Source organism: Oryx dammah, unplaced genomic scaffold, assembly GCF_014754425.2.
Source record: "Oryx dammah isolate SB20612 unplaced genomic scaffold, SCBI_Odam_1.1 HiC_scaffold_18, whole genome shotgun sequence".
Taxonomy (NCBI): Eukaryota; Metazoa; Chordata; class Mammalia; order Artiodactyla; family Bovidae; genus Oryx; species Oryx dammah.
In genome coordinates, this window is record NW_024070202.1 from 117,957,143 (window position 1) to 117,971,043 (window position 13,901).

Sequence of the window (13,901 nt, forward strand, 5' to 3'; positions counted from 1 at the left end):
TCCATCTGTTTATGTTGTCTTTGATTTCTTTCGTTAATGTCTTACAATTTTCTGTGTACAGTTCTTTTGTCTCCTTAGGTGAGTTTATTCCTAGATATTTAATTCTTTTTGTTGCAGTGGTGAAGAGATTGATTCCTTAATTTCTCTTTCTGGTTTTTCATTGTTAGTATACAGAAATGCAAGGGATTTCTGTGTATTGATTTTGTATCCTGCAACTTTGTTAAATTCACTGATTAGCTCTAGTCAAATTTATTTTTTAACTGGAGGAAAACTGCTTTACAATGTCATGTCGGTTTCTGCCTTCCAACAACACCAACCAGCTATAGTTTACACAGAATGCTGTCCCTCGTGAGCCCCCCTCCCCGCACTCCATCCTCCGGGCGTCACAGAGTGCCAGGTGGGGCTCCCTGTGCTGGACCTCAGCCTCTCACCAGCTCTCTGTGTTAATCTGCATTTTAAGTCTCCGACGACCCCTGCAGATAAAGGGATGGCTGTTTTTCTCATTTGTGAAATGCTTCCCATTCAGGCTGAGGAAGTGTGCCCGTTAACAAGTGTGAGAGTGACATCAGGTGAGCCGTGCACCCACACCCACACTGACCCTGCCCTCCGCACGCAGACCTGGGTTCCAGCTGGGGGGCTGTGCCACAGACTCGGCAACACAGGGTGTGCCCCCGGCCAGGTGCCCCCCCAGGCCCACGGCTACCTCTGGTGCACCCCGCCTTCCTGGAGGGGAGACACAATACGCCAAGGCTTTGTTGAAGACATGGATTCCCACCAGTTGTGTCCTGGAGAAAACCCTGGAGAGGTAAAGGCGGGGCAGCGACTTCGGCCGTCCCAGAGCTCCTGGCTGCATCCACAAAACCGCCACGGCCATTTTCTTCAGCAGGCGCTTCCCCGGTGCCTCGCGTGGCCAGTGCACAGAGCGGCTCACAGACAGACACACAGACGGGGGGCACGAGGGGAAACAGCCCCGCCCAAGCTGACAGGACGGAGGCGGTGCCACTGCAGGGCTGGAGGCAGGCAGGGGACACCGAGGGCGTCCTCACAGGGCCACCGGGACCAGCGTGCACAGCCGCTCCGGGCACACCAGCTCCGTGCATCTCAAGCCATGAGAGCTCATGCAACACGAGGACAGGTGTGGATTCTTGCCATCACCCTGGGCATGTGTACAGGAAGAAGAACATACATGCCTCGGCACGCACACGTGATAATACACACACGTGTAAGAAAACAGAAACGCCGTGGCCTCCACACTTCCTCTGCCACTCCCTGAAGTGACCCTTGAAAGCTCAGGAGGGTACCGCACACTTGAAGCTGGGTGGTCCCGTCTCAGGGAAGGGAAGGGAAGTGACAGTCGCTCAGTCGTGTCTGACGGAAGGGAGCTAGAAGGGGCCCCCGGGGCCACGAAGGCACCTTCTGATGGAGGTGACCGGCACGGACACGCTGCACACACGCGGTGTCCCGTGGACCGGAGTACTCGACAGTGGGGATGTCCTCTGGGCCCGTGGAGAACGCGTTCCACGCGTCACACACCTGAAGGACCACGAGGCCGAACTCAGTCCCGAGGAAGGAGGATGCAGCTCGTGCTTTGCAGTGAGCCACCGTTAGCCCCCAGTGCTGCGAAAGGCGCGGGCTAGGGGGCGGCACGCCCAAGTCCACACGCCTCCCACGCGACCTCGGCCCATAGCATTTTACAAACCGCACATGGCCAAGTGCGCCCGGCAAACGCCTGCACTCATCTCGGTGACCCTGATTTGCTCAGAGCTGTTGCCCTCAGTGGATGACCACGATTCCCGTTACCTCGTTTGTCCTGAGAGCAGAGTGCTTTTCTAGATCTCTGTACCAAATGCAGACCTTTATAAAGAGGCCTGAGCCTGGGGGAACGTTAGAGACTGTATTTGAGGACTGTGCCTTCAAAGCGAAACCAAAGTTTGCTATAAGCTGTGATAAGCCACCTTCATATTTAGGCTAGCAGTGAAATCGGGATTGTTAGTCCTAAAAATGCGTTCTGTAGCATGGAGACACACGATCATCCATAAACTGATTACCTCAGCTTATTTTTTTTAGCTCTTTAGGCAACAGGGGTGGGTTCAAAATGAGGATTTCAGAGCTTGGTGAGAAAGGCAGGATGAGTAACCAACTCAAAAGGGAGGAGGTGGTCTTTCTCGTGGATTCTCTTTTTGGAAATGTTCACACTGAAAGGACGGTTCCTGACCTGCAGCTGCTAGGGACAACGCTGCGGAGCCAGGGGACGTGCCATGCTAGGCATCACTCACGACAGCCTGGCATGGGCCCGGGGGGTGGCAATGCCCAGGGGCGGGCCTGTGAGGCTCTGGGGCGCTGCGGGTGCTAAGCGTGTGACCCACTGTACCTGGCTCTGGTCCCTCCTCATCTCAACTCCTCCCCAGTATGCTCCCTGCCACCAAGCAAGTCTCGCCGGCAGGTGCCGCTTCCTGAACTCTCCGCCCATGCCGTCTGGGCTGGCGAGTGTGAGGGCCCTGGGGGAGGATGGTGGGAACCCCGGGGTGCTGCCCAGTGTGGCTCACCGTGGGTGCGGGTGCTCAGTTCACAGAGATCAGCCAGCGCCTGCTCTGCTCCTACCGCACGGACATCGACGCGCTCTTCTCTGAGGTGGACCACTGCCTGGCTGTCAACCGCAGCGTCCTGCAGCAGCTAGAGGAGCGGTGTGGCCGCGAGCTCTCCGAAGAGGAGTGGGGCGAGATCCAGACCCAGGTAGGCGCGCCAGGCCGGCCCTGCAGCGAGCGGGGAGGGGAGGGGGTGAGCTGGGCAGATCCAGACCCAGGTAGGTGCGGCCAGCCTGCCGGGGGCGGAGGGCCACGCACTGCGTAGAGGGGCCTGGGATGTGTGTCTGCCGCCAGAGGGCCCTGGGACCCTCGTCACCCACTCTGGGGTGAGGCTAAGGGCCTTGGGTGTGGAATCCTGCTTTGATGAAGGCGTCTAGTTAGCAGGGAAAGCACCAAGGGCAAAGGCCTCCCCACATGCCCTCACCCTGAGCTTCCTGCCAGTCGCAGCCTGCCCACCCCTTGCATCTGAGGAGAGGGACTCCAAACCCGGCAGGGGAAAAACTTACTTCAGTTCAGTTCAGTTCAGTCGCTCAGTTGTGTCGGACTCTTTCTGACCCCATGAATCACAGCACACTAGGCCTTCCTGTCCATCACCAACTCCCGAAGTTCGCTCAGACTCACATCCATCGAGTCCGTGATGCCATCCAGCCATCTCATCCTCTGTCGTCCCCTTCTCCTCCTGCCCCCAATCCCTCCCAGCATCAGAGTCTTTTCCAATGAGTCAACTCTTCGCATGAGGTGGCCAAAGTACTGGAGTTTCAGCTTTAGCATCATTCCTTCCAAAGAAATCCCAGGGCTGATCTCCTTTAGGATGGACTGGTTGGATCTCCTTGCAGTCCAAGGGGCTCAAAAGAGTCTTCTCCAACACCACAGTTCAAAAGCATCAATTCTTTGGCACTCAGCTTTCTTCACAGTCCAACTCTCACATCCATACATGACCACTGGAAAAACCATAGTCTTGACTAGATGGACCTTAGTCGGCAAAGTAATGTCTCTGCTTTTGAATATGCTATCTAGGTTGGTCATAACTTTTCTTCCATGGAGTAAGCATCTTTTAATTTCATGGCTGCAGTCACCATCTGCAGTGATTTTGGAGCCCCCCAAAATAAAGTCTGACACTGTTTCCACTGTTTCCCCATCTATTTCCCATGAAGTGATGGGACCGGATGCCATGATCTTCGTTTTCTGAATGTTGAGCTTTAAGCCAACTTTTTCACTCTCCACTTTCACTTTCATCAAGAGGCTTTTTAGTTCCTCTTCACTTTCTGCCATAAGGGTGGTGTTAGAAATCACAAAAATAGTAAAATGCATAAGAAGTTTAGTGGCTACATAGTGTCAGAGACTGCTTAATTAAAAGAAAGTCGGTTACAAAGGTTCAGCATTTTATAAACTGTATTTCGAAGTGGGTTATCCCAGGTGGGTTGCAGTCCCTTCCATTTTTTGCAGGAGTAGCAGAGCACAGACATAATTAGCGTTATTTTAACCCAGGGTGAAATGTCTTCACATTTAGAAGACCCACGTCTGTGGGTGCCTGGTTCTCACTAAACTCGGGGCACTGCCCGCCACGGCGTGGCCCACACATGTGACCCCCCACCCCTGTGTTGCAGGCCCTGTGCCGGGAGGCCCCCGACTGCCCCATCTGCCTCGCTGCGCTGGCGCCACGGGAGAGGGTCCTGCTGTCCTGCTCACACGTGTTCCACCATGCATGCCTCCGAGCCCTGGAGGAGCTCTCCCTGGGGGACAGCGCACCTTTCCACACATGTCCGCTCTGCCGCTGCTGCTATCAGAAGAGGATTCTTGAATGTTGAATTCACAGGGAAAAAATTGCATAATTTGGTGGGGGGAGTGTTAACCTTATCGTCGGTAGTTGTATGTTAGGAAAGCTGACAATATTTTAAAAGCTCATAAACCTATCCAATTCTAGTCTTTATAAAGAGAAAACTTCAAATTCATAAGTTGAGTCAGCTGAAGTGAGGAACGGATTAAAAACTTCTATCTCGGAGGCTCTACATTTTGCTGATTAGCTCAGCTTCTGGTTGGTGGGCTGGGCTGCTCGTGAGAGTACAGTGATTCCCTCCCCAGCCCCTCCACAGCGGTGCTGATGGTATCTGGCGGGCCTGCCGGCGAGGCAAGAACACAGCGTCTCCCCAGGCCTGCCCGACAGCGGCAGCTCGTGTCCGACTGCAGACTGATCCCAAACCTCCTAGAGCATCCAAAGGCCCTCTGCTACTCAAATGCTTGCTTGTAGTCATTGCTTTATCTCTATGGGATAAGTTACTGTTGACTCCAGCACTTTGAATGCATAAACCCAAGATATAAAATTAAGATATTCACTGGTTTCAACATCAGTTGAGCCACTCAGTGGTATCTGACTCTTTGTGACCCCCTGGACTGCAGCACGCCAGGCCTCCCTGTCCATCACCAACTCCCAGAGTTTGCTCAAACTCATGTCCATCTAGTCAGTGATGCCATCCAACCATCTCATCCTCTGTCGTCCCCTTCTCCTTCCACCTTCAATCTTTCCCAGGGTCTTTTCAATCAGGGTCTTTTTCCATTGAGGCAACTCTTCCCATCAAGTGGCCAAAGTATTGGAAGCTTCAGCTGCAGCATCAGTCCTTCCAGTGAACGTTCAGGACTGATTTCCTTTGGGATTCACTAGTTTGATCTCCTTGCAGTCCAAGGGACTCTCAAGAGTCTTCTCAACACCACAGTTCAAAAGCATCAGTTCTTTGGCACTCAGCTTTATGGTCCAACTCTCACATCCATACACGACTACTGGAAAAACCATAGCCTTGACTAGATAGGCCTCTGTCAGTAAAGTTACGTCTCTGCTTTTTAATATGCCGTCTAAAACAGCACATCACGTATTAATAACTCAGAGCCACGTGTTCATGGCTCACATGTAAAGAAATCCATGAATCTTCCTGGGAGCCTGGTCATTCACAAGCACTGACCACAGGGTCCTGGCGAGGTGCCCCAGCTGCTGGGATAGAAGAGGCCCCAGATGTTAGGGACAGACAAAGCAGCCTGTTCTTCTGAACTTCCCCGCCCATCAGCAGTGGGTGAGGGGCTGAGAAGCTGCCCTCAGTGGCTCCCGGCTCTTGGCTGCTCTGCCTGGGGTCTCCAGCGAACCCTCCCCCATGCTGAGGAAGAGCGGGTAGACTTTTCCTTTTAATTAAAACTAAAAATCCTTTCTTTATTTGGGTCTTAGTTGTGGCTTGCAGGATGTTCATCGTGGTGCCCGGAGCGTGTGGGATCTCAGTTCCCAGACCAGGGATCGAACCCACATCCCCTGCATTGGAAGGCGGGTTCCTACCCCTGGGCTACAGGGAGGTCCTGCAGGCAGGCTTTGCAGCCACCCTGGTGCTCCTGGCAGGTCAGTGCAGCCACAACTAACAGCCAGGCCGGGAGGCGGGGACAGACAGGAGGCCAGGGCCAGCTGCACGCCTGTCAAGGTGCACAACGGCCCCAGCATTGCCTGGGAAGAAACCCCACCACGCCTGTTCCTGTTTATTTCTCATCCCATCTGGGGTGTTTTCTTTACTTAAAGCCCATGCACATATGTCCCTTAATGAGCACATCCACATATCCTGGGGTATGTTCACTTTGCAGTGATGGAGAGTTCCATGAAAGAATCTGGAGCCTGACTTGGAGATGATTTAAATGGTGAGCAGACACTCGTTGGACCATTGAGAAGGCTGAGCACTGAAGAACTGATGCTTTTGAACTGTCATGCTGGAGAAGACTCTTGAGAGCCCCCTTGGACTGCAAGGAGATCCAACCAGTCCATCCTAAAGGAGATCAGACCTGAATATTTGTTGGAAGGACTGATGCTGAAGCTGGAGCTCCAATCCTTTGGCCACCTGATGCGAAGAACTGACTCCTTAGAAAAGACCCTGCTGCTGGGAAAGACTGAAGGCAGGAGAAGGGGACGACAGAGGAGGAGATGGTTGGATGGCATCACTGACTCGATGGACATGTGTTTGAGCAAGCTCTGGGACATGGTGAAGTACAAGGGAAGCCTGGCGTGCTGCAGTCCATGGGGTCGCAAAGAGTGAGACACAGCTGAGCGGCTGAACAGCAACAGCAACACTGTCATGAGAGAGCTGAGGAAGGCTGGCTCCCAGACACGCCCCCTCCTGCTTCCCGCCGGTGGCCCCTCCAGCGGAGCACAGCCTGCTGAGGAGGAAGGCCTGGCCAGTCTGATGCCCAGCCCCATGCCCAGAGCCTGCAGGGGGGCAGCCAGGGGGCGCCAGGCGCTCAGCGATCGCGGGGGGCCACTCAGGGCCGGCGTGACCGCATCCTGGGCACGCTGCCCACACCTGGCGACCCTGCCCGCTTCCGGAGCCCGCCTCTCACACTGTCCCTGACTCCGTGAGTTGTGCAGATCCTTCCAGGAAACTTCCTGCCTACCGCGCTCTGCCGACACAGGCAGCGGCTCCGCAGGAGGTCAGCAGGGACGGAGGCCTGGGCGTGGCCGCTGTGGGAAGTGGCAAGTGAGAAGCCCGTGAGGGCCCCGGGGCGTGTCTCACTCGGCCCGACCGTTGACGGCAGATCAGGGAACTTCCTTACTGAAAAGCTCTGGAACATGACGCCCGGCAAAGGCTGTGGAGGCCACGCTTACCAGGCAGTGGAACAGCCACTTCTCCGGGCCGACGTGCGCAGGGCAAGCCACAGGCACCAGGCAGAGGCTATACGATTACATCGCAGCCTCTCTGGGTCTCCTCTGAAAACTGCTCACTGATCTAGAAAGAGTGGCGGCCCCAAGAAGCGCGAGTTTGGTGGGGGACTCACTTGTGAGGCTGCCTAAATCCATAGATAACCCTACGTTTTGTTTTACCTGTCCAGGCAGCTGGGTATTTGGTTTGTTCTCATTTTAGTAGTAAATTCCAGTTTTGTTTCATCTGACATATATATTTCATTTTGAAATAATCTAGATGCACAAAGAGTTTTAACAAGTCCCATGGAGCCTTCGCCCAGCTTCCCTTCATGTTAACACGCCTTAGTAAAACTGTCAAAACCAGAAAACCAGCATTGAAACAACAGTGTTAACTGACCTACAGATTTGATCCACCGTCTCTGGGATGTCTTGTGAACAAGAATTTTCTTTGCCAACAAGAGTGCTAATGTCTAAAAGAATGCATTGTCCACGCTATAAGCCAGGTGTGTGTAGGGACGTCACCGTGTCCTGTGGGAGACAGAGGGGAATGAGTCACTGATCAGGGCCCGAGAAGTGAAGAGGGAGAGTAAGTATCCATAACTCAAAACACACAGTTAGTGTTTGGTACATGAAGAGGTGCATATTCTTCAAAACAGTGTGAGAAATACTAGTTAGAGCTCTGGGTTAGAGTTTAGACGTCAGCCCGATCCTTAAGGACACTGGGTTTATGGAGAAGGCACGAAGGTCACACACTGTTCACCATACGATTTGCCATGACCCACAGCAGCCTCGTGGGGAAGCAAAGCTGATGGGCGGGAGCTGCATTCGGGGCTCCGAGCAGACTGACGGCGGTGACCTAAATGCCTGTGGGGCGGCCCTGTCCTTGGGAGCCCTGGAGGGCGGGCAGCCAGCTGTGCCCCCAGCGGCTGTCCAGTTCCTGCAACTGTCCCTCTGGAGGGTAAGTTCACGCTTGGCAATGGCTCAGAGTCCCAGGGGTAAGTCCCCTTCACGTCCACAGTGCTTCTCCTGGTGGACCCGCTTCTTTGCCGTCAGTCACCTTCCCGGGGCCCCACACCACACGGCTTTTGTTTGCCCCTGAACCGTACGGGGCCAGGGCCCCGGCCGCCTTGCAGGAAGCCACACTCGTTGCTCTGAGAGGGTGTGTAGCAAGTGACAGCCACGACTGCATTCCTTTCCTCAGAAGAAACCGGGAAAAGGATGACTGATTCCCACAAACGAAGCCTTCCAAGTGGTATGTTTGGGCTTCCCTGGTGGTGCAGTGGCTAAGAATCGCCTGCCAACGCAGGGGCCACAGGTTCCATCCCTGGGCCAGAAGATCCCACATGCCTTGGGGCAGCTGAGCCTGTGCTCATCAATGCCTGAGCCTGGGCCCTAGGGCCCAGAGCTGCAACCACTGAAGCCCATGCTCCACAATTAGAGACACGCGCACACCAAGGGAAGAGTGGCCGCCGCTCACCGCAACCAGAGACCTGTGGCAGCCAAAAATTACCTTTCAAAAAAGTAGGCTGGTTTGAGGAAATGGAAGTGTTCTGGGATTGATTTAGATGGTGGTGTTTGCCCAACCCTGAGGATATACTCAAGGTTAGAGAGAAAAACCACAGGCCCAAAGCGGCCACTAGTGTCACCGGGCTAAAGCCCGTGCTCCCTGGCCTAGCGGCAGTCTCGGCCCCCACCGGAAATGTAACCTCAACCCACCGCCTGGGGCCTTCCGGTCCTCACCAGGTGGCCTGTCGTGTGGGCCCCCTCTGCCCACCAGAGGAAGGGGCAGCCTGCACAATGGCACCCTGGCCGTTCCCTTCCCCAAAGATGCCTTGGCTTAAAAACGCTCCCTCCTCTTCTTTGGCCGATAGCCTCCTTGTCCTGCCCCCTCCCTATAAACGAACACCTTCCTTCTTCTACAACCCCTGGATGCTCCCTCCAGCCACAGGACGAGATGCTGCCCAAATCATAAACCACCTAATCAAGCCTTCAGACCCCTGGATTACTTGAACTTTGGTTTTGAACACGAACCACCAACGGACTGTACACTGTGGGACTGAGTTTTATGGTGTGTGGTCAGGTCCCCCCCGGACGGCCATTCTTCTGCTCTGCTGCGGGCCCAGTCCTTGCCTCACCGGCAGCCTGCTCGCCTACAGCCCTTCCCTCTTCCTCAGAGAGCCTGATCGGTGCCTGCCCGCACGGCTGCCCGCCAGCCCCAGCTCCTGAGCTCCCCAAGCTTCCGCTCAGAGGGGCTCCTTTGCGCTGGTTTCCTGACACCCCCCACCACTGACGTCTATCCCGTCACCGATACCGGCCCCCTACCCCGGGGCCAGCCTGTAACTGACCCCCACCCCCCACCCCCACAGCCTGAAGAGTCACTCCAGGACCTTGCTTCCGAGGTAAGATCTCTGATCCAACAAACCACTGAGGTCTCTCTTGCCGCCGCCAGCCTCCTCCTTTGGTCTTGTGACGCGGCAGTTACAGGCCTTGTAGGCCTGTGGGGTGCAGCCTGACACGTGGTATGCGAGGTACCGCTCAATGAAAGGAGCTGGGGCAAAATTCAGTCAATACTTTAAAAGCTCTTAGAGTAGGGAAGTCCTACATATGATATCAAAAAATTTAAGAGAAATTGTAAACTTTAACTACTTCAAAATTTTAGATTTCCATATCACAGAAAACAATGTGAACAAGGTAAAAAAACAGGAAAAATATTTATGACAAACAGATAAGCACTTAGCACCGTGGTAACTGCATAAAAGAATCAGGATGAGAGATATCAAATGTCAACTAGGTATATGTGATAACCCATATAAGGATAAACAGTGGACTGGTGTTGAAGCTGAGCTGCCAATACTTTGGCCACCTGACGTGAGGAACTGACTCACTGGAAAAGACCCTGATGCTGGCAGGAGCAGAAGGGGACGACAGAGGGTGAGAGGGCTGGAGGGCACCACTGACCTGATGGACAGGAGTCTGAGCAGGCTCCGGGAGCTGGTGATGGACAGGGAAGCCTGGTGTGCTGCAGTCCATAGCGTTGCAAAGAATTGGACATGACTGAGCAACTGAACTGAACTGAAAAATTCTTTTTAAAGTTCCCCCACTAGTTACTAAAAGTGCAAGAAAAAACACCTTTTGCCCATCAGGTTGTCACTAACTTGAAGACTGGCAAAATCCAGGGTTAGCCAAGTACACACATCTCAGACATGCTGCTGATATGGTCCTTCTGGAAAGAGTTTTTCTAGGAATATATGACACTGTGACTTACAATAAGAAATACACATATGGTCTTCCTCCATTTCTGGCACAGAGCTCTAAAGACTGACCCTTGGAATTTCCCAAGTGATAAGAGGATAAGAGTGTCTTTTCACATTCATAACAAGCCCCTTTCAACCATACCGGGGCTTATGTGAATGAAGTGACTTTTTAAGTGAAGCTGATTTACAAACCTGTGTTGGCTTCACAAGTATAGCAAAGTGATTTGATGATCCATATGCATGTGTGTATGTATATATCCAGTTCTTTCCCATTGCATCAGCAGCTTGTCAAAAGGACCTGAATAGACTCCCTGTGGTATACAGTGAACCCTTGCTGTTTCTATTCTGTCTACAGCGGTCTGCGTCTGTTAACCCCATGCTCCTATTTTGCCCCCCACCCTTCCCTTTTGGTAACCATGTTTCTTTTCTGTGCCTGAACACCTTTTGTTTCGTAAATAAGTTAATGCGTACTCCTCTTTGGTGTCCACCTATAAGTGGCATCGTATCTTTCTCAGACTCACTTCACTTAGTATGGAAATCTCTAGGTCCAACCATGTTGCTGCGAATGGCATCACTTCATTTTTTATGGTTGAGTAATATTCCAGTACTTTGGCCATCTCATGCGAACAGTTGACTCATTGGAAAAAACCATGATGCTGGGAGGGATTGGGGGCAGGAGGAGAAGGGGACGACAGAGGATGAGATGGCTGGATGGCATCACGGACTGGATGGACGTGAGTCTGAGTGAACTCCGGGAGTTGGTGATGGACAGGGAGGCCTGGCGTGCTGCGATTCATGGGGTCGCAGAGTCGGACGCAACTGAGCGACTGAAGTGAATATCTGATCGGGGCTTCCCTGGGGGCTCAGATGATAAAGAATCTGCCTGCAGTGCAGGAGATCCGGGTTCGATCCCTGGGTTGGGAATATCTCCTGGAGGAGGGCATGGAAGCCCACTCCAGCTTTCTTGCCTGGAGAATCCCAGGACAGAGGATCCTGGCGGGGGCTACGGTCCATGGGGCCACAGAGCTGGGCACGACTGGCGATCACCTCGCTTCAGCGCTCCACTGTGTGGGCACTGCGCCTTCTTTACCCACTCCTCTGCTGACAGACACCTGGGCTGTTTCCTTGTCTTGGCTGTTGTAAACAGTGCTGCCACGAGTACTGGGGTGCATGCAACTTTTCCAACTCGAGTTTTCTAGTTATATGCCTAGATATATGCCCAGGAGTGGGCTGTTGGATCATACGGTAACTCCAGCTTTTGTGTGTTTTTTAAGGAACCTCCACACTCTTCATAGTGGCTGCACCAATTTGCCTTCCCATCAACAGTGTAGGAGGGTTTGCTTTTCTCCACCCTGAATGGGTTTTTTGTAGACTCCCCAAGGATCACCAGGGGAACCAACCCTGCCATTAGGGGCTGAACTGTCAGCCCCACCCTCGTGACCTGTGGGGAGGGGCGAGGGGCTGGAGCTGAGCTCATCACCAGCGGTCAATCACTTCATCCAGCACGCCTGTAGGGCGGAGCCTCCTCCACACAAACCGCCTCCTGAAGGCATCCTGAGAGCTTCCAGTGGCCAGGTGGAGGCTCTGGGTGGGTGGGGCACCCCGGGAGGGTGGGACCCCCGCGGACGGTGGGGAAGTTGAGCGCCCCCTCCCCAGACCTGGCCTGGGGGTCTCTCCCAGCTGGCTGGTCCTGACCTGCACCCTTTATGGGAGGCAGGTCATCTAGTGAGTGAACTGCTGCCCCGGGTCCTGCGAGCAGCTCTGGCAGGAGCTGGACTGGATGAGGGAGTCCTGGGCTCTGCTGTGGAGCGGGCCAGGCGGAGCATGACGGCCTCCGGGCTCCGGATGTGCGTCTGAAGTGGGAGTGGGCAGTCAGGCTTCCCGAGACTGAGCCCCTCGGGTGTGGGGCTGCACTGAACCGAACTGCAGAATACCCAAGCGATGATGCGCAGAGGACGGGAGAAACGCCTGGCGAGGGGAGACCCACACTGGCGGCCAGAGAGGAAGCAGAACAGACAGCGGAGACTCCCACTGCCAACTCCGAGAGCAGCGCTCTAAGGCGCGCAGAAAGCGATTCCTCAGATTCCAAGGCAGCCAGAAACCGGAAATAAGCTAGACACGGCCCCCACACATCAGGAGGGCTATACAGACATCCCATCGAATGACAGTAACCTACACGTCGGCAGGAAAAGAAGTTCATGAGCAAAGGATGTTCCACACACACACGACAATCCCGTGGGGGCATCTGGTGCGTCGCAGAGCAACCGCGTGGAATTACTGCGGCAGGCACGCTTCCGGAAACCTAAGAGCGCAATTCGGCACAACAGCGGGAACATTTCAGCCATCCGACGTCACCGCCATTTCTTTTACCAGCCATGCCACGTGGCTTGCGGCACCGCAGCTCCCCAGCCAGGGGCTGAACCCGGGCAGCGAAAGTGCCACGTCCTAACCACTGGACGCCAGGGAACTCCGCACTGCCTTTTGTAGACCAGATTTGACGTCTATTTCAAGGACAAAGCCTCATAAGAAAACTGTAATTAATCTAACACATCTCAACTTTCAAGTTTAACCAGAAGAACATAACGAGGATGTACAGACTCAAAAATGTTTTCTTGTTTAAAGTTTTCAACGTAGCCTACATTGTTCCAAAATCCTCATCACAATTTTAAGACACTAAACCTTTAAGCAACCCCAGTAGCGGAGTCATTTCTGTAAGGATCAGCGAGGACGCATTTAGAAAAGCCAGGCGGACCACATAAACGCGGAGCAGCGGCCACGGGCAGGTCTCAGCTGTTCCCACGGTGACCACGGCTAACAATCTGAGGCTCACCTTAGCTCCTTATAGACTCTGCTACAACTAACTATGACGTCGTCTTACAAATGTCAAGCCACGGCAGAACATTTAATTATTAACAATAGCAGCCAATACTTAAGAGCATCTGATGTTTGGCGGCCCCACTCAAGAGCCCTGGGCACAAGGGACACGTATGCAGGTGAGAAGCCACCCGGGTTCCCCTACACGGCTCGTAGGTGTGATGCCCACTTTCTGACTGGCACAGGTCACGGCTACCGGTGCCTAACTCTTTTCACAAGCACAGGCCCTGGGAAGGAGTGTGGGATCGTAAGGAAACCACAGCTCTGCTCAGCTCACAGTGGGGCTCAGAGCCCAGGTACTTGCCCAGCACTAGCGGCTCTGCCAAAACCTCCCAAAGGTGGAGCTCGCTGGGCCGCGGGAAACCCGCAGGGCTGAGAGCTGGGATGGGCACAGCAGAACCAGCATCTTTAAGAAATTTTCCCAAACTGTTTTCTTCCTTCCAAGGTGATCAAGCCGCATTCTTAATGCCCCGACATCTCACTCATGGTTCCTTATCTGGTTCACTGTCCTCACTAAGCACCATGAAA

General features: G+C 53.8%; 1 protein-coding gene across 1 annotated transcript in view; it reads left to right on the forward strand.

Moving 5' to 3' along the window:
- Positions 1–4,945, forward strand: part of RNF32 (ring finger protein 32) — a 33,358-nt gene extending 28,413 nt beyond the window's left edge. Inside the window, exons 7-8 of the mRNA XM_040260957.1 lie at positions 2,566–2,733; positions 4,193–4,945. Of these exons, the coding sequence (XP_040116891.1) occupies positions 2,566–2,733; positions 4,193–4,393 (369 nt within the window). The 3' untranslated portion in view covers positions 4,394–4,945. The remainder of the gene's footprint in view (positions 1–2,565; positions 2,734–4,192) is intronic.
- Positions 4,946–13,901: the final 8,956 nt, after the last annotated feature.